General features: G+C 34.5%; 1 protein-coding gene across 3 annotated transcripts in view; it reads right to left on the reverse strand.

The window, feature by feature from the left end:
* Nucleotides 1-307: 307 nt before the first annotated feature.
* ROCK1 (Rho associated coiled-coil containing protein kinase 1) overlaps nt 308-27,851 on the reverse strand; it is a 148,281-nt gene continuing 120,737 nt past the window's right edge. For 2 of the 3 annotated variants that reach the window (XM_011229155.3, XM_011229154.3), the window contains exons 23-33: nt 22,872-23,037; nt 21,823-21,916; nt 21,283-21,371; nt 17,073-17,261; nt 15,819-15,978; nt 9,105-9,175; nt 8,810-8,898; nt 4,644-4,722; nt 4,224-4,485; nt 3,293-3,500; nt 308-1,865 (exon numbers count right to left, since the gene is read on the reverse strand). In XM_011229155.3, the coding sequence (XP_011227457.1) occupies nt 1,859-1,865; nt 3,293-3,500; nt 4,224-4,485; nt 4,644-4,722; nt 8,810-8,898; nt 9,105-9,175; nt 15,819-15,978; nt 17,073-17,261; nt 21,283-21,371; nt 21,823-21,916; nt 22,872-23,037 (1,414 nt within the window). In that variant the 3' untranslated portion in view covers nt 308-1,858. The remainder of the gene's footprint in view (nt 1,866-3,292; nt 3,501-4,223; nt 4,486-4,643; nt 4,723-8,809; nt 8,899-9,104; nt 9,176-15,818; nt 15,979-17,072; nt 17,262-21,282; nt 21,372-21,822; nt 21,917-22,871; nt 23,038-27,851) is intronic. The other variant, XM_011229156.3, reaches the window with a different exon arrangement.

A 27,851-nucleotide genomic window follows, 5' to 3' on the forward strand; every position in this document is an offset into this window, starting at 1 on the left:
GAGGGAGACATGATATTGTCCAAGGCCGCTGACTATAGAAATCTATCTCTTCAGTAAAGATAGTCTAGAACTAAGGCTGTCAGAGCCACTGCTCACAAGACATGGAGAAATGCAAGAGACCCACAGAGAACTGTTTCCCAACAGACATTAGTCAGCTTTTCAACTGTAGTCACTAGTTTTAGAGCCCAAACCAGATTTTCTTTTAAAAATTCACTTTAATCTATTTAACAAACATTTGTAAACAGTCAGGGACTAATTTATAACATGGTTTCTATTCATTTCAGCCACGAGAAAACACCAGTCATTATTAAAGGTATCCATCCATAAATTACTTTTATTTCTCATTAAATGAGCACAGAGTCATTAGCATATTAATAACAGATATGTTTATTATTACATATCCATCAGTGCGGCTTTCAATACCACTTGAAACATGCATATCATCCTAGAGACGAATCAGTTTTCCAGTGCTTCTTATTTGATACACATTACTGCAAAGCCATTATAAATTACTGAGGAGGTATTTGGTTAAAAAAATAAACAATAACTCATACTGCCCATATGAATCAACTCTTGTTACTGGACAAGAGTTTAACAGTATTTATCTGGTAATTCCTATGTTAACTGGAAAACATCACCGATGTATTGCCGTAATTTTCTTTTATATTGATGTAACCTACATATTTTGCAGAATTTTATAAAGTCATTCGTTATTGTAGCAGGTAGTTTAATGCAAAGATTGTACTCAATTGGTGAAAGTCCAACAAAACTAAATATTTTAAATTAAACCAATTATCAATGAAAAACCCACTGACACATAATTTTTTGAAAATATGTTCTTTTGAAATTTCTGTATTTAGTCATGGCAGTAAAATAATTCTTTCAAATTAAGGCACTAAAAGGGCAATGCAACTCCCATTGAAAGTGTTCTAAGAATAATTTACATTTCAAACAGTGCATACATTTCTTACATGTTTGTTAACTTAATGTCTTTATCACTTAAAACCATAAAGAAATACATTACACAATTACAGAAATGATGTACCCCACAAAATGCTTTTAAAACTTGGTTCTTCTGTACAGTTAGTTCCTAACGTCTCTAGTAGTAAAATAACTCAATATGGCTTGGCAAAAATGCATAGATTAAATGTAAATTTTTATTTTTATTTTTTTGCCTTCTCCCATTCCCCAATCTATAAACGTGCTGAAACACATACAGTATTTTGTAAAGCTTAATGTAAAATATTTATTCTCCATAAGTCCGCCGTGGGCAATCAAAAGTGAGGCTTTTAAATTCTACAGTGAGGGCACTGAAGTCAAGTGATGTCACTGCTTTCTTAAAATAGTTTTGTATAGTCCTGCAAGAGTGCAAAGACTGAAGTCATTTAAAAGAATTTCAGTTGTCTCATTTTGAGATATTTTCTTTACTCCTTCCATGAGCTGATCTTCATAGTGATGGCCATTCCACTTGAAAGTGAAAGTCCCTTCCTCTCACTCATATGAGGAAAACTGTGTTCTATCATGATTGACAGGCGTTTTCTTAGAAATTCAAAAAGGCAGCACCTTTTTAAAAAAATATATCTACCTAAGCTTTCCCCCAATTGTACTTGCATTACATAGTAATAATTAATCTAATCTACCTGTAGGCAAACCCGCAATTAAAAACAAAAACAACAAAAACAACAAAAAAACCCTCAATGTGCTTTTGTGCTAAAGCAAGGACAGAATAATAGCAATCTTAACCCTGAAGCCTGTGATATTTGTGTCAAAGGAACAGCCTGTCTGCTCTGCATGGTTAAAGAAGCCTGGTTTATCAGGTAGCATTCCACATGATTCCACAAGGCGTTAGGTCACATGGTTAACTGCTGGGGACAGAAAAAGAAAAAAAATTGTAATTAAAGAAATATACTCAGTTTAAAAATACAAGAAACAAAATTGCAGGGAAACGTACATATATATTATTATTTTTTAAGATTTTATTTATTTGAGAGAGAGAGAGAGAGAGAGAGAGAGAGAGAGAGACAGCACGAGAGGAGAGAGGGTCAGAGGGAGAAGCAAACTCCCCACTGAGAGGGTAGCCAATGCGGGACTTGATCCATGACCTGAGCCGAATGCAGCCGCTTAACCAACTGAGCCACCCAGGTGCCCATACATTATCCTTATATGTGATTAACAAATACACAAAATTTGGAAAACAGGAAAAAAGAAAAATATATTTAGCATTATTTTCTTCTTACTTCTACTCTATTTCAAACACATGGTGTTCTTTTTTTGTTTGCTTTTGTTTTTTACAAAGCTTTAATTCAATTTTAAATAATTTTGGATACAGCTTTATCCTATACAGGAGAGACGTGATAGCACGCTGGCGTAGCAAGGTGGCTGAAGAGTACAGAAGGTGTAATGCCTGTTAGGCATTTCAAAGAACTAGACTCTGTTATTGATAAAAGGGAGTAAAGAAATGGGATGAATTAAAAATGGTTTTAAGTCTGCGTGGAAGACCTGAGCGACATTAACAGAGCGGCAAATCGACGTTAGGTCTCAGCTTCTAGATTAAAACATTCCTCTTAATATAGGGATTAAACTCTAGGAAAGTTGGTATTTGGTACGGGAGAAAAAACTTAGGCTTTAGAATGGATAAAAATAGGTTTCAACCCTGACTATGCCACTAGCTTGATGTGTGATCTTGTTGAAGTGGCTTAATTCCTCTGGGCCTCATTTATTCATGTATACAATGAGAACTTAATGAGGTATCGATCATAACTTCTCTTTAGGAAAGGGTTTAATTATGTTCTGTAATTGTTTATTACAACATATAAATATTTTTGAAAAACTCAAATCCAGTTAAAAAAAAAAAAAGAGGGGGATACTTAACTGGGAAGTTTATTTGCAACACTATCATGACGTATACCAAATAATTTTGATTAAAAAAATATCTATGCCAACATAGGTGAATTTAAAGAAAAGAAGAGCAAAGTTTTATATGAATCTATTTACATTTAAAAAGGGTGGCAAACCACAAGGTGTTTAAAACATTAAGGGCTAAGTATGTGCCATGTATACCAACCAATGATAGTAAAATCTGACATGGACCTGGAACTAAATATGACACTTATAAATATTATTAACTTCAAACAGGAATCGAAATAATTTATAAAATCATTTTAAGTCATATTTTATAAGTACTTAGCTACACATGATGCCTTCTATAGGGAAAAGAATTAGATTTTAGATTTCAACAGATATTAACCAATCACTTTCACATTGTCAAAGAGGTTAACACTGCAATCCTTACCTAGTTTTTCCAGATGTATTTTTGACCACTTTTCGGAAAGACTGATTTGCAGCAGATCTTGTAGAAAGTGTTCGAGGGGATGCACGAACAAAACCAGAAGGTGGATTCTTAGGGATCTTCTTTACCAAATGTGTTACCCATTTTTTTTGTTCATCCTGAGAACATGCTAACAGCAGCATATCTCTTGCTGATGTTACATCATAACTTACTATATTAAAAAAAAGAAAGACACAATTAAAGTCATATAATACCTAAAATGGCTCTATTAAAGCACAATTTTATAAGTTCTTAAAATTTTGAAAGAATTACTATGCTTAATTAAGCTCGGACAATATCTCTTTCTCCCTAATTAGGGCTGAACATTTAAAAAGAAAAAATTAGTCACAAACTATTATGAAAAATAAAGTAAAAACAGAAATACAAAAAATGCAGAAGTGAAAGAAATTAATGTATTCTTAGAGGATAAGTTTCTTATCTTAAAATACCTATTGCCTGTATTCTTTCCGTCAGGCTACCTCTGGTAACCTAGCGGACATTTTGTCTATGATCCAGCATGTTGGTCTAGGCAGTGAAAACCAGACAAAAAGAAAACAAGCACAAAGTAAAAACTCACGGAGGAATAATACAGTGGAACTCACTGATAGCCCTTCTCTCCTATTTAGAGTAACTCATTGATAGCCCTTCTCTCCAATTTAATTTCTTAGAGGTACGTTTTTTATAAGGGTGTAATTCTCTTTATAAACATTATGTTCAAAGCAAAATCTGTAACTGTGAAATGACAGCTGCATGTTGCTCCACCATGTCAAAATATTACTTCTTACAGCTTCTTTTCAAATTGGTGTAGAAAACGCTACACTTGAAGAAGTTATTTAAATGGGACTTAATTTTCTAATTTTTTAATAAATTGAAAAAAATTATTTTTATGCCTTACCTTTACATGGAGAAATTAAGTCCTCTTTCTTATCTAAGTGATCTCTGTGGCACTTAACATGGCATCTTCGACATTCTAGGGCAGGAGGTGGCTTAAAAACATGCCAGAGAGGTTTGGCACAGGCCTCACAGTTGGCAGGAAAGTGGTAGAGTGTAGGAATGAACTCATGGCCTTTGTGGTTTTGAAAATTAGTCTTTTCAGCTTGTTGTACTGGTTCCATCTCTACATCTTTTCTACATTCACCTTCATTTGCATATAGTATCTACATTAGGAATCGTAAAATGAAGATTTTTAAAAGTCTTCATTTGTACATACAAGTTTCAAATGTATAAAAAGCATTGGTGTGTTTGTATTTACTGCACAAAATGCACTTAGTACTTAAGTAAAAGATCTTCCAAAATTAGAATTTATGGCTTTTACCTGGAATATTTTAGGAATTTCTTCAGTTTCAGCTCTGTAAACATCTCCTTGGGTTACTGGTCGAACGTGAAACAATTTACTAAAATGAAAATAAGTATGATATAAGCTATTATAAAAACTCATCTATGGTAAAAGACAAACATTTCATTAAAGAAGACATAGAGATAGAAAATAAGAACATGACAAGACGTTCGACATCATTAGTCATCAGAGAAATGCAAATTAAAATCACAGTATCACTACACACCTATCAAATTTAAAAATTAAAAAGAGTAATAACACCAAATGCTGAAGAAGATGCAGAGAAACTGCATCACTCATACAATTGTGGCAGAAATGTAAAAACTGCAGAGCCACTCTGAAAAACAGGATGGCAGTTTCTTAGAAAACTAAACAAACATATGCTTAACATACGACCCAGCAATTGCACTCCTGGGCCTTTATTACAGAGAAATGAAAATTTATATTTATACAAAAACTTGTACATGAATGTTCATAGCAGCTTGATTTATAATAGCCAAATGCTGAAAACAACCCAAATGAATGGTTAAACAAACTGTGGTATAGTCATACCATGGAATACTACTCAACAATAAAAAGAAACAAACAACTTGGATGAATCTCAAGAGAATTATGTTGAGTGAAAAGAGCCAATCTCAAAGGTCACATACTACTTGATTCCATTTATATAACATACTTGAAATGACAAAATTACAGAGATAGAGAACAGGTAGCCAGGGATCAAAGAGGGATGGAGAAAGGGCACTTGTTATGGCCACAAAAGGGTAGCAAGACGGGTCCCTGTGAGGGAACTATTCTGTACTTGGTCATGATCACAAGAATCCATATATGTGATGAAGGCATACAGATTGGAAAGAAGCATATGATTCTATTTGTAGAAAAGTCCTATGGAATCTACCAAAAAACCCAATAAAACCAGTAAGTAAACAGCAAGATTAGAGGATTCAAGATCAATATATAAAAATGAATAGTACTGGAACAACCAGATATTTGGAAAAACACACACCTACACATTCAAAACTAACCTCAACTGCAACCTCTTACCAAACACAAAAGTAAGTTTTTCGATTAATCATAACTTAAATGTAAAGCCTAGAACTATAAAGCTCCTAAAAGAAAACACAGAATACCTTTACAACCTTTGGGCAGGCAAAATTTCTTAGACTACAAAAGGCTATAATTCTTTTAAAAAATTGATAAACTGGCTTCCATTAGAAGATACCATAAAGAAAATGAACAGGCACATATAAATTTATATGAAGCTCTAGAATCGGCAAAACTCAGTAATAAAATTCAGATCATCTTTTTTCCCCCCTGAGAAGGGGTATAAGTGGGCTTTTAGGGTGATGGAAATATTCTTCATCTTGTCATGGGTAATAATTACATATAGGTGTTTACAACTGCCAAAAGTCAGTGAACACAACACTTAAGATGTATGCAGTTTATTACATAAAAATTATACTCAATACAAAGGTAAAACAACCAACTTTCATCAATCTGAAAGTATTGAACTTTTGAAAGTTGAAAGATGATGTCTTTAATATTAGTGTTCANACAACCAACTTTCATCAATCTGAAAGTATTGAACTTTTGAAAGTTGAAAGATGATGTCTTTAATATTAGTGTAATATTAGNTAATATTAGTGTTCATGTATTATTCCACTGAAGTTGATCATTTAAATTTTCACAACTAATGCTTCTTTAAAACATTAGGAAACCAAAACTATGGTACTGGCACAAAAACAGACACACAGATCAATAGAAGAGCATAGAGCCCAGAAATAAACCCATACTTTTATGATCAATTAATCTACAACAAAGGAGGCAAGAAAGCAAAACAGGAAAAAGTCTCTTCAACAAATGGTGCTGGGAAAACTGGACAGCTACATGCAAAAGAATGAAACCGAACCACTTTCTTTCACCATACACAAAAATAAACTCAAAATGGATGAAAGACCTAATGCGACCTGAAACCATAAAACTCCTAGAAGAAAACATAGGTAGTAATCTCCTTGACATAAGTCATGGAAACATTTCTCTAGATAGGTCTCCTTTGGCAAGAGAAAGTAAAGCAAAACTAAACTATTGGGACTACACTACCAAAAAAGCTTTTTAGATAGCAAAAAACAAACAAACCATAAACAAAACAAAAAGACAACCTGCTGAATGGGAGAAGATTCTGCAAATGATATATGCAATAAGGGGTTAATATCAAAAATATATACAGAAATTACACAATTCAACAGCACTCCCCCCAAAAAAATCCAATTAAAAACGGGCAGAGGAGGGACACCTGGGTGGCTCAGTTGGTTAAGCATCTGCCTTTGGCTCAGGTCATGATCCTGGGGTCTTGGGATCGAGCCCCACATTGGGCTCCCTGCTTAGCAGGCAGTCTGCTTCTGTCTTCCTCTGCCCTTCCCCCCGCTTGTGCTCGCTCACACACTCACTCTCTCTCTCACTTGCTTTCTCTCTCAAATAAATAAAATTAAAAAAAAAATGGGACACAAATAGACATTTTTCCAAAGAAGACATACAGATGGCCAAAAGACACATGAGAAGATCCTCAATATCAGTAATCATCAGGGAAATGCAAATTGAAACAAGATATCATCTTATACCTGTCAGAATGGCTAGAATAAAAAATGTAAGAAATAACAAGTATTGCAAGGATGTGGAGAAAAGGAACCCTCATGCACTGCTGGTGGGAATGCAAGCTGGTGCAGCCACTGTGGAAAAGAGTATGAAGGCTTTCCAAAATATTAAAAACAGAATAACCATATGATCCAGTAATTCCATTACTGGGTTTTTACCCAAAGAATATGAAAATACTAATTCAAAGGAAAATATGCACCCCTATATTTATCTCAGCATTATTTATAATAGCCAAGATACGAAGCAACACAAGTGTACAACCATAGGTGAATAGATTNTTTATCCCCACCAAAAAAAAAAAAAAAAAAAAGAAATCTTGCCATTTGCAACAACATAAGTGGAACTAGAGAGTATAGTACCAAATGAAATAAGTCAGTCAGAGAAAGGCAAATGCCATATGATTTCACTCATATGTGGAATTTAAAAAACAAAACAAAGGAACAAAGAAAAAAAGAGACAAACAAAAAAACAGACTCTTAAATATAAGAGAACAAACTGATGGTTACCAGAGGGGAGGTGCGTGGAGGGTTGGGGGAAATAGGTGAAGAGGATTGGGATTACACTTATTGTGATGAGCACTGAATGATGTATGGAATTGCTGACTCACTACATTGTACACCTGAAACGAATATAACACTGTACTAAGTTAATTATACTTGAAAAAAATTGGAAAATAAAATTTCAGTACTCTTCAGTAGTTGCTTAATTCTTTTTATATTCTAGCTATAACTGACTTCACAAATGTTTAATTCCAAAGGAATGGCAATACTTCATTTTAAATTTATATTTTTCATGAATAGCACCCACCACATTCACTTTGAATTTATATTTTGTTGCATGTTTCACCTTTTCTACTACTAGTGTGTTATGGAACGGTCTTACCCATCTTTGTACAATCTATAGCACCCATGATGATATAGGCAGCAGTGCTTAAGAAATGGTTTTAGAATGAATACAAAGGAAAAATCCTAAGCTTATTAAAGGCCTCTATTAAAAACAAAAGATATATTTCCTTAACAACGACTACATAATTATATACAGTACTTTTGGAGATGCCCTCAGAACCTAAAATCAATAAACATTTGAAATAAACAATTTGTCTTTAGAATACATGAATCAGCTATGCAAAATTTTCCCTCTCACATTTTGCTAAAGATTTAATATAAAGTTTTAAAGTTTGTTAAGAAAAGTAGGTAACATCATTTAAATAACAAAATATAAACTAAATTCTCAGTCTAGGGGTGCCTGGTGGCTCAGTCGATTAAGCATCTGCCTTCACCTCAGGTTATGATCTCAGGGTCCTGGGATGGAGCACACGCATAGGGCTCCCTGCTCAGCAGGGAGTCTGCTTCTCCCTCCGCCCTCCCCCTGCTGGTGCTCTCTCTCTCTCTCAAATAAATAAGTAAAATGAAAACCAACCTAAATTGTAAGTCTAAAAATAATGATCATAAGTTAACATTTAACTGATTTAAAATTCAACCAAGGCAACTTACTCTATGTCCAATACCATGGATGGATTGGATTGTTCCTTATCTTGTTCATCATTATAGAACAGAATTTTTTTGCTGCTTACCACAACATACTGAAATGAGAAAAAAAGGGGAAGATATATATAAGCAATATTAACTTGGTTTAAAATGATAAGCACAATACTTTACATTTATGTCTAAAGTGTATTGGATTAATCTGAGATCAATGCTAATAATAGAGCAGTTAATACAAGTTCTATGCTTTAAAAGTAAAATATATAACAGAATATCAATTAGAAAAAAATGAGGCATATAATACCTGTTTCTTCCAGCCATATCGTTTGATATTTCCTCTATTTGGTATTGAAAGCCAACCTTCAATTCTTGACTCTAGGAGAAAAAGAATACACAGTCTTCAGTCTTAAGTTGTAACAAGAGGGAAAAGCTGTTACAGGTTGTCTGAGAGCATGCAGCAACAGGCATTTGAACACAGCTAAATGAATTAAGTGCTACAATTTGCTCTTCCATGCTTCAATCACACAAATCAACTTTAATGGCCATACAAATATTGCAGAAAAAAATCCCAAGCCACTTTTCCCATAAAATCAACATTTAGTACTCAATTATAAAAGTATGAAGTAAAACAATACCCTTAAGAGCCAGGCAAGACTGGAATGGATTGCAGCTTAAATGGGATATGATACAGAAGACTTTAAATATCATTTAACACTCATAAAAAAACTTAGCAAAAAAAAAATAATTATGCAGCAAGTGGAACAAATCAGAGCGATGATTTACACAAGAAAGAGCAAGCAAAAGTACAGAGAAGTGTCCTATTACTCACAGAAGAATAGAAGATAAATAAATAAGGAATGCAGGCAGAATCAACTAGATATAAAGAATAAGAGACAAGGATTTTATTTGTTTTCTCAGCACAATATTCTGATAAACTTTTTGGTAGAACACCTACAATAATTTCAAAAAACTATCCAAATCTGGTTGGGGGGGTACTTAATTCTAGAGCTAAGTCCAAATGCAATTCTTACCAAACGAAAGAGGTATAAATAAAGTCCTTTAAGTATGTTATACCAGAATTTAATAAACAGCAAAAGAACATAGAATTGAGTTTTTCAGCTGCTAATATTTTAACCAGTTTGTGCATACCAGAAATTCCCTGACAAATTCAATCAAGGCATTTAAAAATAAATATTATTACTGTTTAAAAATAATTAATGTTTAAAATTAATGTTTATTAGAAATATCTGGAGGAAAAGGGGATTCTGCCAGAAATGATTATATCAGGTTAGAAATAAGAGCATTTAATTGTTTTATCTATCTTATTATATCTAAGACACAATAAAATAGAAAAGTAGCCAATTTTCAAATATAATGCTCAAATCATGACCCTAATGGGAATATATAATGCCCTTCTCCACAGAACTTAAACTGCTGTAAAACATCTAAGCCTTAGAGTAATTATAACAATACGTAACATTTACTGAACATTTATGGTTCAACATGTGCTTTCCAGGTAACATCTTGCATTTAATCTACACATTATCCCATGAATATACGATATTATATTCCTATGAAGACAGGATAGGATAGCTTCTACTTCATTCTCCATTTACAAATGAAGATCCTAAGGCTTAGAAAGTAAAATGACTTGCTCAAGGGTATACTCTATCAGTAACTGTCAAAACTGTAGAGTGTACCCTGGCAGGCTAAGTTTCTGAGCTTGTGTTCCTAGAACACAATGCTACTCTGTCCTTTAACTAAAAAGCTTTGCCGTTAATTGAATTGGAAGTAATATTCTTTTTTTTTTTTTTGAAGATTTTATTTATTTATTTGACAGAGATAGAGACAGCCAGCGAGAGAGGGAACACAAGCAGGGGGAGTGGGAGAGGAAGAAGCAGGGTCCCAGCAGAGGAGCCTGATGCGGGGCTCAATCCCAGAACGCTGGGATCACGCTCTGAGTAAACAGAAGTAATATTCTTGTTCCAACTTCTTCCATGCACCTAATGTCCTTTGCGCTTTTGTTATTCCCCTTCATCTAAATTGTAGTTGTTAAGGCGGATAAAATAATGAGAAACCTGAGCTCAAAATGATCCTCCTCCTCTCCCAACTTTTCTCTTAGTTGCTGTTACTTAGTTCAGCAATAATTATTTTGTCTCCTTAGGTAGTTCCTTGATAAGTTTTGTAAGATCAGGGACCATATTGTAACACTATTTTTATACACCCTAAGACATCTGACACACAAGAGTAGGTAGGTACTTGAAAAATATTTGTTATTTTACAATACTTTTTCCTCCCCTAAATTAGCCAGTTAAAGTCATCCTCTGTAAATAATGGTGATAATTTAAAAACTGAAGGGCAGTTTCATATGAAATAACATGCAGACGGTTGCTAATAACTCACAAATATTCTATCTTATAAAAGCAACAAGTTATCCCTAGGAAAATTTCCCTTAAGTGTGCCTCAAATTGCAGCTCTTACTCCTCCCAAGTCTATTTAATACAAGCAATTCCTCACAAAAAAGATGAGAAAGCCACTGAAATCTTGACATTTATATAAAATTGTGTATGCCAAAATACCCCAACCCCCAGTTATTTCTCTATGAGAATAAATGCCAAAATTATTTATGCTTTATGGCTCTAAGTTTGGATTAACCTGTCAATGTTTTAATATATTTTCAATCAATTGTTGTAGGTTATGACTTTGCCATTTCAGTGTTCCTACAAAAATTTTGTATGTCAAAGGCATTTTATGAATCAAATAGGCCCAATTATATATTTGCTCTCATTTAAATTAAATGAAGAAATTTGGAACTCGAAAAAAGGTGCTCAGGATATGTGAAGGTTTTTGCCAATTTAAAACACTGGTGTTACAGGAAAGAATTTTAGTTTTTCCTGGTAAATTCCCTTCAGAGAAACAGATGGACTAAGATTTGGGATAAATTAAAAAATACGTACAGCTTCTCCTCTATTTCCTTTACTTTCTCCTGTCTTAGATACAAGTTAATACACTATTATATATACACACACNAATTTTAGTTTTTCCTGGTAAATTCCCTTCAGAGAAACAGATGGACTAAGATTTGGGATAAATTAAAAAATATGTACAGCTTCTCCTCTATTTCCTTTACTTTCTCCTGTCTTAGATACAAGTTAATACACTATTATATATATACATATATATACATATATACATATATATATACATATATATATATATACACATNTATTATATATACACACATATATGTATGTATATGAAGCTCCTTTAAAACAATGACACTTTTGACCTATACGGCAATCTGAAAGTATAATGTTTTAAATTCCATCTTCTACATCACAAACATAGGAATCAGCTTCTCTCGGTAAATAAATGTTGAGGACTTTAACTCTAGACTATCAATAATATGCTACAGAAGTACAAAATACAAAGCAACTCGGCTCCAGGTTTTATGTTTGTAGAGCAATTTTAATGTACCAAAAAATTTTAGATATGGATTATTGCAATATCAACAATTGATTCCTTTACCTAATAAGAGACGAAGAGGCTAACTATATATACATCAATATCCAATACAGCCAGTTTAAACATCAAAGCTAACTGCTGAAGGCTACCAAAGTTTACCTGGATAAACACATACTGCTTAAGAAACAGAGTTAAGGAACCATCCCAAAATATTTTAATTATATTCAGAAATTATATAAAAAAATGAAATTAATCAATGCTCAAGAATTCAGATGCAGTATCTCCAAACCATTGATTAGATTTGGGCAAGTCAGAAGCTCTCATATACTCAAATACTTGGAAACACACTAAGAAATCCACTATTTACAGGTTTAAATTACAGAGACTGAGATAAAGCTAGATGGAAAGAGAATGATGCAGATAATCCATAAGATATAATGAATATTGATAGAATGTTGATATCAAGTGCTTTTCCTAGTACTTCATCTACTTTTACATTCTTTCAGATTATCAGGTCAATGGTTCAAAAGAACAAGGGAGGAGAGGCAGTTATCATGTTAGTCTTTTTGTCATCGAGGCAACAGGCAAATCTTAACCCAAGTGTAACCTTTACATTTACAGTGTGCTAAGACACAACCTGCAACAAAACCAAAAGGGGGATGAAGATATAAAAGAATTAGGAGACTAAAAGTGATTTTAAGAACTTCAAAGGATTGTACGACAGATCATCTTTTTCTAAGTTTTTTTAGAACTGGGGAACTTAGAGATTTCATCTAGTTAAGGACAAGATGACCACTAAGAAGGTTATAGAGGCTTAGTTCTAGACAGACATGATAATTAAATGAGAATCTTTATATTGAATGATGAAATCTATAAATCATATTATCAGTTCATCCACCCAACTTTTTTAAGATTTTATTTATTTATTTGACAGAGAGAGAGAGAGCACAAGTAGGGGGAGCAGCAGGCTGAGGGAGAGGGAGAAGCAGGCTCCCTGATGAGCAGAGAGCCCGCCATAGGGCTTGATCCCAGGACTCTGGGATCATGACCTGAGCAGAAGGCAGACGCTTAACCGACTGAGCTACCCAAGTCCCCCGATCCATCCAATTTCTTGGGAAAAAAACCAAACAAACAAAAAACCCATGTCAGGACACCTGGGTGACTTAGCTGGTTAAGCATCCAAATCTTGGTTTCAGCTCAGGTTATGATCTCAGGGTCCTGGGACTGAGCCTCACCTCAGTCTCCCTCTCTCTCTGCCCTTACCCCTCCTCTCCACCTGCATGTGCACTCACGCTCTCTCTAAAGTAAATAAATAAATCTTAAAACAAAACAAAACCATCTAACTGGGATAAAAATATGATCCATATTTCAAAAGGCCTTTATTTTAACTGTTGAGTAAATGTATTCAATTCAAAGTTCTCCCTTTTCAGCCTGTCGTTTAATTAACTAATTTTCTAAACTAAGTAAAATTGATCATTAATCATTATCTTCAAAAATTTTAGATACTTAAATCATATGTAACTCTCTTAAATTAAGAGTGACTATCATAATTCTTTAACAGTTCTTCCTAGATATGACCGCAAAACCTTAACTTTATTTTATTTGCCCATGCCCATTTTTAAGTATCTAGTAAATGGTAGATTTAGAACAGATTTTCAATTTACTAGCAAAACATCTGACGCAAAAAGGGGTTAAAAAAAAAACACTGATAAAGATTATCCATTACTTCTACATACAGTATGAAAATTAGCACTATAGAGATCTTTGTATGTAAAGTTTCAAGACTAAGAAAGAGCACCATAATAAGAGAAAGGGATACCTGACTGGTCTCCTTTTACAGCAATGAAGAATGGCCACCAGTATTATTTTTTCCTTCATTTGGTCTGAACTTTGAAAACCCTAACAACAAAATCTCTGAAAATACACAGCTATTTTAAGTAATACAACTCTGAATGGAGCCAGTAGGACCTTTTACAGCTTCTTTGCTGACTGATTCCTAAGTGGATTTATTAGGTCATGATTCTGAAATCTAAATGGATCCCTAACTTAAGCCTGCCAATCAAACCATCTGATCATCCTCTGAGTTTAGCTTTCTTGAATAAGCCAGGACGGCAGACAAAACTAATCACCCGCCTCCTCTGTAGGTGTGCCCCAAACTCAACATTCAATTCAATTTTTTCTAAATAATATTCACCAATAAAGTCTCTGAAATGTTTAATACAAAGAAAACCAAGGCACACATAATAAGACATTATAATCAAAGTTAAAGGGAAATGGGTGGAATAAAGACAAAAAACCTGGTCAGGATATTTAACTTCCACTAAATAGACTAAGAATTCCTTTACTAAATAACTCAAGAAATAGCTTGGGGTTAATGAAGAGGGACTCTAAGCTACAATTTCAGTTCAACAATCTGACGAATGTAGCCAAACATCCCTAAAAGTTATACTCTGATGATTATATCTAACTTTTGAAAGATTTTGAAACAACAGCTGAAGCAAGAGCTTCTTGTTAAATCCAAAGTGATCCTCTGATAAAAGACATGCACCTACAAAATTCTCAAGAGGCGGGAGGTTTCAGAAAACCAATAATGGGAAAACAGAAGGAACTCCTTGACCATTGTAATAAGAAATTTCACTCCTTTCCCTTCTCAGATATCTGATTTGGGGCTAGCAAAGACACAAAAGAAGGAGGGCAGAGATTACACTGTATACAAGTAAGAGTTAAATCTAACACATTATTCAGGAAATACACAAATTAAAATTAGATTTTCAACCTTATGACCATGTGAACAAAACTTTCAAAACCTTGAACCAAGGATATTTAGTATGTCAATTGTGTGTGTGCATAAGTATTTATACCTTATTCATTCCTAAACTGAACTTATGTGTACTGCTTACCTCTGTTAAAAAGATATAAATGTACTATAACTTACGCTACAATAAACCCAAGAATGGTACTTACTTTTTAACTTATTCTCTACTGGAAAAAAAAAGACATAGAAAAAAAGTCTGAAATCCTACATACTCACTTTTGCCTTTAATTGACTCTGCCCTCTCACTGCATCTCTCAATCCTTTTTATCTATTTCTCTAAATTTGAAACTTAAAGTCTGACCAAAGTTTATCATAATACATTAGAAAGTTCTCTATATAGGCTGCTGTGGTTCTGATCATTACAGAGTTCTTAGTTTTTGCACAAAAAAATACAAAAACAAAAAATAAACATTAAAGAGCTGCTACTCATGAAAACATAATTTTCTTTAAATAGTGAAAGGTATAAGCAGCAGTTTCAACTTTCACGATGGAGTTAGGCGTTCATAGGGTCATAAAGTTCTTCAGATTTCTATTCAGGTAGAGCCTCTCAGATTTATTTTAATAGCCTAAGACTGCTTTTATTCTATAAAATGCAAACATAATCAGACTTTGGTTATCAGAAACAAATTTCTTAAGAGGGATCCATGGAAAAAAATGACAAAGGGTAGAAAGCTAAATGAAAGAAACATAACTTTCCATGGCATTTAAGCAAACCTAAATGAATAGAAATATTCTTACCTGGAAGGTTTCCATCAGTTTCATCAGCACTAGGAAAACTAGCAACACTTGTAGAATCCGAAAGGTCCAAAAGTTTAGCACGCAATTGCTCAATATCACTCTCTTTGCTAGCCAATTGCATCTGAAGCTCATTCTTATGTGTACATTCTTCTACCAATTGCTATTTTTGAAAAGTACCAAGATAATACAAAAAAATCAATATCAAATTTCCAACATTAAGAAATTAAGAATTAATGGAACTATAAATGATACAGCATCTAAAATTGCTCTTACTAAAAAATTACTGTAAACTTCATGAATGCCCACTACTAAATTTTGATACAATTGTAAAAATGCTCTTCCACAGTAATGCGTTGCTTGGGTAACCTCCTTTTCTCCTTGCTTTAAACAAATTTTTTGTTTTTATTTTTTTCAATACAAAGCAGCTGGGACACCCAGGTAGCTCAGTTGGTTAAGCATTCAACTCTTGATTTTGGCTCAGGACATGCTCTTAGGGTCATGAGATCGAGCCCCACATCAGGCTCTGTGCTGGGCGTGGAGCCTGCTTAAGATTCTCTTTCTCCTCTTCCTCTGCTGTGCCCCCCCCAAAATAAATAAATAAATATAAAGCACCAAAAAACAAACATCAAACACCTGTTAAAACAATAGGAAATGCTTCTATGGCTCCAAATGAAAACAGTTTAAAAGATACAGAAAGCTTCCCAGGAAGGTAAAACCATAAATGATAATCAGTGCTTGTATCCAAGTCAGTCTAAGTCCAGAGACCATGTTCTCAATTTTGTGCTATTAACGAGCCAGGAAATATCAATAAAGTAGTTTGATATTTTGATTTCTGAAAAGTGAGTCCTGATTAGAGAAAACAAAAAAAACTATAATGCTTCAAATCCTCTATCTCAACTATAGTTAATACTATCCTAGTCGTTATCTCCATTTCAGTCTAAAGCCAAAGAGGCAAACCCTTGGTTGTTTCTCTCAATGCAGCATCTCTAATCAAGCAAATGCTAATGGGTAAAAATTACTCAAATTATCATGGTTAACAGGCAACAGACTAGCTTTCTAGTTTTTCAAGGTCACAGTTCATATCAGAGTAATAATGGTCAAATTGTGGAGACTACAAACCTGAATATGCATTTTTATACAAAAAAATCTAGATAAGATCAATGGATAATGGATATAAATAGCAATGACAAATTAAGAAAATAATCCTACACACACACACACACACACACACACACACACACACACAAACCTTACCGCTTGCATGTCATTCAGTTCCTTCTGATGTTTCACTACCATCTGGTTGAATTTCTCTCTTTCTTGGTTGAGTTCCAGTTGCAGCTTTCGATTTTCCTTTTCTTTCTTTCTCAAATCCTGTGTATTAGCTTTCTTTCTATCAATTTTAAAATCTTTCCGATTCATTATTTCTGCCAACTTGTTAACAGCCTATTAAAATATTAAAATATTATTAATAAAGATTTATATCATAGCCATCTAATTTAAATCTCCACTAAAATGTATTTTTTTCCTTCAAAATCAGGAAGCAGGACTCTGTGTGTGAGAATAAGAACCTAATGAAGGTTGGGACATGATAACCGGTAGCATGAGTGACTATTATTGTTTTATCTCGTTCAAATATAAGAACCAAACAGGCTTGCAAAAATCCATTTATCATTCAACAATTATTCAGCACTTGTTATACTGTATGTAGGCACTTTGATTGGGACTAGATAGAAAAACAGAATATACGAGGTGCTTGGGTGGCAGAGGTGGTTGGGCCTCTGACTCTTGGTTTTGGCTCAGGTTGTGATCTCAGGATTGTGGGATAGAGCCCAGGATCAGGCTCTGTGTTCAGTGTGGAGTCTGCTTGGGATTCTCTCTCCCTCTGCCCCTCCTGCTTGTGCTTTCTCTCTCAAATAAATATATCTTTAAAAAAAAAAAAGAGTATACAGTTATGCCCCAAAGGCATCCTAGTCTGGTGAAGGAGCCAGACAAGCAAGCATTATAGTACAGAGTGGTGAGAAAAAAGAAAAGAGGCAAGCAAGAATGCTTTGGGAGAAGTACCTAACTGAGACTTGGGAGGTCAGGGATGGCTTCCTGATGTACCAGCATATGTGTCCACATATATTTCTTAAAAAGACAAACAGGATTTGGATAAGCAAAGAAGAAACAGTATTAAAGAGAGTAGTCAAGGAGAGCCAAAATGGCATTACACTCAGATGAAACAATACACAGGCAATAAGACCCAAAATAATTTTTTTCCTTTAGACAAGTAGGAAAGTAAGCAAACAGAGTACCAGACTAGGCCATACTGAGGCCCTTTTAAATGTGAGAGGAAATGTAAATGTTAGTTGAGGCCAACCCCTTTTGCCAGAGCAAAGAAAATATTCAAAATGAGACAGACGTGTTAAAAGCATGTGAAATTAAGCTACATAAACTAAAACATAAGTCATGGTATTTTCTGCAATGATGTTAAAAAAAAAAAAACAAAACCCAAAGATTTTTCCATTAAAATAGAAAAACACCTGAGCCACTATCATTTCCATGTAGATTTGGTCCTACCTAGGATGAGAAGCCCATAAATATTTTAATGCAGTAAAAACTTAACTTCATTGAACTTGTAATACGTATTCATTTTCTTCTAATATTAAATCCTACATTTATTACAAGAAAAATCAAATTCAGAAATATATTATGAAGGAAGTGAAAAGCCCTCTGCCAAAGTCTCTTCTTTCAATCTGCTGGGTGTATACCCTTCTCAACGTTTCCCTATGTATATAAGCTGATTAAAAATATACTTAAATTTAGGGGCGCCTGGGTGGCACAGCGGTTAAGCGTCTGCCTTCGGCTCAGGGCGTGATCCCGGTGCTATGGGATCGAGCCCCACATCAGGCTCTTCGGCTATGAGCCTGCTTCTTCCTCTCCCACTCCTCCTGCTTGTGTTCCCTCTCTCGCTGGCTGTCCCTATCTCTGTCAAATAAATAAATAAAATCTTAAAAAATATATATATATACTTAAATTTAAAAATGGAATCATGCTGTACATTCTGTGCTGTGACTTGCTTTTTAAATTTGATACTGTATCATATACAATGGGAAATATTATTTCCCCATGTCATTATGTGTATATATATATATATCTATTTCATTTACTTTATTAAAAAATTTTATTTGACAGAGAGAGAGAGAGAGAAGCAGGGGGAGCTGCAGAGGGAGAAGGAGAAGCAGGCTCCCCAATGAGCAGAAAACCTGATGTGGGACTTGATCCCAGGAGTCTGGGATCACGACCTGAGACGAAGGCAGACACTTAACTTAAACTGAGCCACCCAGGTGCCCCTATTTCATTTATTTTTAATGGCTCCTTTGTCATTTGATTTGTCAATATTATGATTTGTCAATACTATGCTGTTGGGTGGTTGGGTTAATTTTACTTTTCACCATTAAAAATAATGTTGTTGCAGCAGTAATTACATTTGTATATATTTCTTTTGAGCATTTTTAGAGTTTTTTATATGGGATAAATTCCTAAATGTGCAGTTACTAGGTCAAAGAAAATGCACATTGAAAATGTGCTAGTCTGCTAATTATTATCATAGTTTACTCCCTCAAAAACTATACAAACTTTCCCCATGTTCTTGCCAAATACTAGCATCGTATCTCATTTAAATGTGCCCATTTGTCAAGATACCTTGTTATTACTTTAATTTCTATTTCTTTTTTTTTTTTTTAAAGACTTTGTTTATTCGACAGAGATAGAGACAGCCAGCGAGAGAGGGAACACAAGCAGGGGGAGAGGGAGAGGAAGAAGCAGGCTCATAGCAGAGGAGCCCGACGTGGGGCTCGATCCCATAACGCCGGGATCACGCCCTGAGCCGAAGGCAGACGCTTAACCGCTGTGCCACCCAGGCGCCCCTAATTTCTATTTCTTGGTTTATTGTTATAGTTGAGCTTTTTAAAATTCTTTACTGTTTCCTTTTCTCTCAAATGCCCCTTACTTTTTTCCTTCATATTAAATTGCCTTTTTAAAATTTGTAGATACTCTTTATATTTATCTATATTTGCTATAATATTCTACTTAGTTTTTTCCTTTCAACTTATGTTGTTTTGGGCTCCAGAGACTTGAATTTTTGTGTAATAAACGTCAATCTTTATCTTCATGGTCTCTATATATAAATGTAAGTAGAACTTCCATTGAAGGTTTTCAACAGATATTAAGTGCATTTTTGAAAGATTAATCTGGCTGCAACATGAAAAATTGCTGAGGGGGAGAGTAGATAAGTGGTAAGAAGCTATTATAATCGTTTAGTAAAAAATATTGGGATGCCCAGGTGGCTCAGTCTGTTAAGTGTCTGCCTTCGGCTCAGGTCATGATCCCAGCATTCTGGGATCGAGTCCTGCATCGGGCTCCTTGCTCAGTGGGAGCCTGTTTATCACTCTGCCTGCCGCTCCCCCTGCTTGTGCAGCACGCGCTCTCTCTCTGGCAAATAAATAAATAAACTCTTAAAAAAAAAAAAGGTAAAAAATAGTTATTTTACCATGAAAATCAAGTGAGGTACACAATAACTTATGAAGAATTTAAACTACAGGATAACTTAGTAAAACGATAAGACATCGAGTTTTAGTGTAAAAATCTGATCTAGCTGCATCATTAAAAACAGAGCAAAATCATACAGCCACCCCTATAGTTTCTTATTTATTCCCAGTTCTTCTCTTTTGGCTTTAGTAAGTGTTTTCCCTTCATTAAATTTTCCTACTGTCAACTATAGGTCTTCTGTATAATCTAAAATATGTTCTTACTAGTCAATGATTGGACAAGCTACTTTCTTTTTCCTTTTTTTTTATTTCAAGATTTTATTTAAATTCTAGTTAGTTAACATATAGCGTAACATTGTTTCAGGAGTAGAATTTAGTGACTCATCACTTACATATAACACCCGGTGCTCATCACAAGTGTCCTCCTCAATGCCTGTCACCCATTAAGCCCACCCCCCACCTCCTTTCTATCAACCCTAAGTATGTTCTCTATAGTTAAGAATCTCTCTTATGGTTTGTGTCCCTTTCTCTCTTTTTTTTTCTTTTCCCTATGTTCATCTGCTTTGTTTCTTAAATTCCACATATCAGCGAAATCTTATGGTATTTGTCTTTCTCTGACTTATTTCGCTTAGCATAATACACTACAGTTCTATCCCTATGGTTGTCAATGGTAAGATTTCGTTCCTTTTTTACGGCTGAGTACTATTCCATCTCTCTCTCTCTCACATCTTCTTTCTTAACTCAACTGAAATCCAATTTCCTGAAAAAGTCTTCTATATTTAATGAAGAAAGAATATTACATTATTTGTTCCAATGAAAAGTTTGAACATTATAACCCTAGTTTTAAGAAAAAGTACACAAAAAACAAATATTAACTTCTGAATATATGATATTCAAATACAAACATATGGAAAAGGCTGAAAGAGTATATATACCTGTGTTTTAAGGGTTCTTTCTGTATTGATATTCTTTTCAAAGGCAGCCTTAAGATTACTAATCTCCTCCTCCTTCTTCAATTTATATTCTGTTAATAAATTACATAAAGTGTTATATTATATGACATTAAATTATGTTCCAAATTAACAATGTTCTTAATTATCCAAATTATTATACGCTACATAACTTTTAGTAACTTAATTAAGATAATTCTTTTTTGTTTGGCTTTACTGAGCCAAATAAATAAATACTGTAAGATACTTAAGTTGTACAACATGATGATTTTATATATGTATACATCATGAAAGGATTCTCCCATCGAGTTAATTAACACATCCATCACCTCACATATTTACCATTTTTTGGGATGAGAACATTTAAGTTCTACTAAGATAATTCTTTAAGGCTACAGAAGTTATTTAACATATGAAAACAAATATTTCAAAAACCTAACACACAATATAAATAGCTCGAGATTTACCTCTGAACTTGATTAAACATTTAAAAAAAAAAAGAGAGAAACAAAAAACCTTACGTACCTTCCTCTGCCCTCCTCATTTTATCAGTTAGCTCTTCATTTTCTTTCCTTAATAATTCAATATCTTTGGTTAACATGCTGTTTGTTTCTTCAAGCTTAACAAAACACAAAGATTTAAGTTACATTCACTTTGCTAGTCTTGTATTTAAAACAATAATCTTAAAAAAAAAACACCTTTGCATTCTCCATAGATGTGGACAAGTCAGACACTGCTTTATTATAAAAATGCCTGGTTACTGGTTTAACATATGTGGATATACTTAAATTCAAATATATTTCATTCAACCTTCATAAGAATCTTGTGGAATAGGTATTATTTCTTTCTTTCCTTCTTTTTTTTTTTTTTTAAATAAACTCTACCCCCAATGTGGACTCACACTCACAACCCCAAAATCAAGAGTCACATGCTGTATTGACTGAGCCAGCGAGGCACTGTGGTATTACTTCTGTTTTACAGATGGAGAATCTGAGGTTTAAGGAAGTAATGTAAATTGCCAAGACCACATAACTTCTTAGAGGCAAAGCTAACATTCAAACCCAGGACTACTTATACCAAAGCACCTGACTGTAACTTCAAAAGAAAAATCTAACTCCCCTTTCAATCCCTATGATCTATATAGACAATAGTATAAATTTCAGGAATAGGTAACTGTAGTACTGGTTTTCTAGAATTAATTTGTAGATATCCATAAAGAATTCCTCATCTCAAAACAGTTTCTCTGAGTTTTATAGAATTCTGGCCACAAAGTCAGTTGCAATGTATTAAGATAATACAACAAATGAATTTAACTCAAGCATTTTTTCACATAAAATATATTAAGATCTATAGCCAGAAAGAAAAAACACATTACACTGAATAAGAATGTCAGTCATTAACAATGTTTTGGATTATATAAACTATTTTATACCTAAGTACAGACTGAACACTGTGTTTAAGTAAAGTCAAAGTAAATACATATGCACACATACTCACCCTAACACTTTTAAGATGTGACCTATTTTGATTTAGGTAAGTTTCAGTCATAAAACTTACCCGACAATCACACTTACCCGACTAACAGCATGATCTTTATCTGTAATCTCTTGCCTATTTCTGGAAGCAGCTTTCTTGCTTTCTTGGCTTAATTCAAAATACTGTTCTTCAAGAAGCCCTCGAGCCAATTGCTCAGACTCAGCTTTTGTTTCTGCTAGATCCAACTGAGTAGCAAGAGTTTCTCTGCAACAGATTTATAAGAGAAATGGATATAAAGAAATTCAGTTATTCTTCCAACTTAATGATATGCTTAAGAAGACAACTATAATTAAACAATAAGAATTAAGTATTTTATTGCTTAAAATAAAATCCATTATTCAAATCCAATGCAAAAATTCTTATAAAAGTAATAAATTTACCCTCTAATACTTTGAAAAACTGTAAAAGTAAAGAACTCTTTAATCCCGTACCTGCTGTTGTGCTTAACTAAGAAAAGGTGGTAAAGCAATGGCAAGCAGTCTCCTTTTGAAAAGGAATTTGTTGTGGATTTAGAATGGAAGGTAGCATGGGACACCGGAAAAGTAACAGGCTTGTAAACCAGGAGGCCAGACCTTGACCCTTATCCCTGTTCTTCACTATTGGGTAAGGACATTGGGCAAATTTCTTACATTTCCTAGAGCTCAATTTAATCATCTGTAAATGAGAGAGTTAAACTAAATGATTTTTGAGGTCCCTTTCAGTTCCGAAATGTTATGAGATCATGACAACTTATAAATATATTTGTAAACCACTATAAACTATTCTAGGAATGCTCCTTGGGAATTATACTTTAAAGCTTTTTGGAACTGACATTCAGACCAGGACCAGATCATTCCAGTTTGCTTGCTCTTCCTAAAGGACTTCTGTTCAATAAACTATCTGAGTCATAACTGCATCTCCCCTGTATATGGTAGGTGCTCAATAAATGTTTGCTAAGTGAATAAATGAATGACTTCCATCTATTTTTTATTAAGGAAATAATACAAATGAATTTTCTGTCTCAGGCCTAAGGAGGGGACATATACTAAATACAAAAAAGAAAAAAAAAGGATATTCATTCATTTGTCCAAAAAAAATTTACCTAAATGTTTACTATGTGCCGAACACCATTGTCTGAATTAAGACATATAGTAGTAACAAAGTCTCTGCCCTGAGGAAGCATATATTAGTGGGGTAAAACAGGCAATTTAAAAAATGAACAAGTAATATATAGCAATGCCACAGAGAACACAATAAAACAAAAAAGGTGGAAGAGGCTGTGAATGTGATATGTTATATAGGGTGATCAAGGAGGCCTCTCTGCTAAGAATATATGTGAGAAGATATATGAAGGAAGTAAGGGAGTGAGTTATGCAGGTTATTGGAAAATACAGTGTTAAGGTGGAAGAAACATCTAATAACAACTGCCCTAAGTTTGGTCTGAAAGAAGCTAATGTGAGTGAAGTGAGATGAAGGAAAGTTGTGAGAAATGTATTAAGAGAAGTGGGGAGACAGAACAGACCTTGTAATGTTTTCTAAGACAGTATAGGGAACTTTGGCTTTTACTCTGAGTATTGTTTTAAAAAGATCATTCTGGCTGTGATATTAAGATCATACTGCTGGGGGACAATGGCAGAAGCAAGGATATCAACTAGGAGGCTAATGAAAGCACCAAAATTGAAGATGATGGCAGTATGGATCAGGCTGGGAAATGGTACAAGTGGTGAGAACTGGTCAGATTCTGGATATACTTTTTTTTAAAAATTTAATAATTTTTTTTATTATATTATGTTAGTCACCATACTGGATATACTTTTAAATTACAGCTAGGAAGATTTATTAATGGACTGCATACAGAGTATAAGAAAAAAAGCAGCCTAGGATAATTTCAAGGTTTTTTATTTAAACAACTGGAAATAATAGAATTGCTAATACCGAAATGGGGAGAACAGGGAGGAGCAGGTTGGCAAGGTAAGGGAATCAGGAATCTTTTCTGACATGTTAAAAATGAGATGCTTATTAAACACTCAAGTGGAGTCATACAGACGGCTGGACATACAAGTCTGAAATTCAGGGGAGAATGTGCTTGTACACTGATACTATTTAAAGCCATAAGGTTGGATGAGAACAAGGAAAGAGTGATCCCTTGGGTCCTCCAAACTTTAAAGGTCTCAGAGAGAAGGGACAAAGGAGCAAGGGAGGTTAAGAGTAGCCAGTTCAATAAGAAAAAATACCATGTGGTGTCACAGAAGCCAAGTGAAGAAATTTTGTCAAGAGAAAGTAATCAACTATGTCAACTGCTACTGTTAAATAAGGTTAAGGACTAAGAACTGACTATTGTCTTTAACTATTAGGAAGTCACCAGTAACCTTGAGAAGGGTTATTTTGGTACTGTGATGAGTGCAAAAGTCTGGAATGAGCTAGAGAGAGAAACGGAGAAGAGGACCCGAATATAAATGGTATGTCACCTTTCAAAGAAGTTTGCCACAAAAGGAACCAGAAAAATAGGATGGTAGCTGGAAGTAAAATGCACTTAACAGATGGTTATTTTTTACAAAGATGTTTACCTGTATGTTTAGATAACAACAAGAATGAATGTACAAAGGAAAAAATGGACATAGGAAAGGTCAGGATTCCTGGAGTCATATTCTTAAGTAGGCAGAAAGGGATGGGATCAAGGTGGTTAAAAGCACATTTTGTTCATTTACATCAACAGAAGGAAGGCAGGATTTATAGGTACAGAGGCAGACAGGTTAGTAGCTGTTGACGGTGGGACAGAGTAGAAATTCTCTAATTCTAGGATGCAAGGTCATTTGTTGAGTGTGAGGATGAGGACAGGTTGCTGAGATCTGAGGAGAAAGGAGAAGATATGGAATAGTTGTCTCAAAGTGTAGGGAAGTTAGCAGGTTAGGAAAAGATAGGAAGTACTGCCAATGCTAAGTCTATAATCCTAGGGGTAGTTCTGAACTATTATAACACAAGGCTTCAGACTGATAGATTATTCTTACCTGGGTTTACTGCTTTGTATCAAGGTCAGATAAATGTATTTAAATTGTATATTAAAATACCAGAGAACCTATTTATCCCAAATTATAGTTCGATCCCTGGCTACACAACCGTGTAAGAGAAAGCAAGAAACAATGAGATGGTTCAGGGTAAAATTGTCTGCAACTATAACCATCCAGACTTCCTTCACAGCTCTCCATAAATAAAAGACCTATCTTTACTAATGCCCAAGACCAATCTGTCACCTTTATTCTCCTGTCTCCTTAGCGAAATCAATTTATCAACCACTCCTTTTTCTTCTAGGTTATAAGATTATAAGCAGGAGCTTTGTTCTTGTTCACTGCTGTATTCCAAATGCCCAGAAGTCTCCAGCACATAAAAAGTGCTCAGAAATTTTGTTTCAATCAATGAATAAATGTGCAACTTTTCCCACTCTGATTTCCTTCCCATGTCTCATTTAAAGATGCTCAAATTTCTGCTATCTTTAAAAAGAAATGGCTGTCTTTCAACTTCTCCTCTAGCTACTGTTCTATCCCCTTGCTTCAACGACCACATTTCTTGAATTCTCTAATTTAACAAATATTTACTGACCATCTACTATGTTCTATGTACAATTCCGGGTGCTAAACATACAGCAGTGAAACAGAGTTAAGGACAAAACATTTAAAAATTCCTTCCTTCACTGAGCTTAAGTTCTAGCAAGGAAAACAGTAAGTAAAATAAGTCATCAAATTCTATAATATATTGGGAAGGGATAAGTGCTACAGAGAAAAATTAAACAGGTAAGGAAATACTAAACTGGGCAGCAAGGTAATGGGGTGGGGGGTGTTTGCACAATTTTAAGAAGGCTATTCAGGGAAGGCCCCTCTGAGATGACATTTAGACCTAGACCTGAAGAGAGTGAAGGAGCATGCCATGTGGATACTCAGAGGAAAATGTTCCAGAAGAGGGGAGAGCAAGTCCGGAAGCCCAGAGGCAGGAGAGTAACGGACTAGTTTGTTGAACTGCAAGGAGGTAAATGTGGCTACTGTCTACACTAGGTCTCCACTTCTACCCTTACCATTCATGTCTCGTTTCACTTTAGTATCCATTCTCATTACCATTGAGGAACTGCTCTCAACAAGAACTAACAACCTTAAATATAATGGACAATTTATTTTTTACTTGACCTTTTTGAGTATGGGCACTTTAATTAACTTTGTCTTCTTTGTAGTAGTCTATTCCCCTAGCTTTTGTGTTCTTACTCTGCTTTTCTCCTTTTATTACTGGTGACTTCTTACCTTCCCTTCCTCTGCCCTTTCTTTAGAAGTATAGGTGCTAGTAGTCTATTGTCGGCCTTTACGTCTTCTCATCCTACACTAGGGGTTACAAATTGTTACCTGAGAGAGTCAAATGAGTCCATGTAAGTGTTCCTCTATCTCCCTCCAGACATACAATTAAAATAAATCTGGGCCAACATTTTACATAAAAATTCAGATTTCTGGCTTTTCTTGAAGAACCAGATCTTGAAATACTGGATCAGTGTTACCATGTGGCAGCAAGCGGTTAGAAGTGACATGAATTCCTCAGTTTGTTATAATACTCACAACTCACACAATGAACATACCCAACTAGCTTCAAATCAGTTAAATGTATGGTACCATAGGTTCATGAGTTTATAAACTTTAATATACACAATCACCTTAATAAATCTCATCTATCTCTGTTTCAGTATACAATGACTGTCCAATCAGCTTCAAGTCCTTATCTTTTCTTGGGGCTCTGAAGCAATTTCAGAACTATTTCTCTTTGGACAACCCATAGGCGCCACAAATTCAGTAGGTCTGAAATGGAAAAAATCTTGTCTTCCCTCATTTCACAAACTTGGCAATCCTTAACTCAGGGACCAGTGATACCATCAACCCAACTGCCCTGGTCAGAAACTCAAGAACCCACCTGAAATCGTCCCCAACTTTTAACCTCACACTCCCAAATATGCAAGTCCTACTGCTTCTACTTCCTATTTTTCCCATGTACTTGCCTCTCCTTTTACT

This window comes from Ailuropoda melanoleuca, chromosome 14 (assembly GCF_002007445.2).
Source record: "Ailuropoda melanoleuca isolate Jingjing chromosome 14, ASM200744v2, whole genome shotgun sequence".
In the NCBI taxonomy this organism is placed as follows: Eukaryota; Metazoa; Chordata; class Mammalia; order Carnivora; family Ursidae; genus Ailuropoda; species Ailuropoda melanoleuca.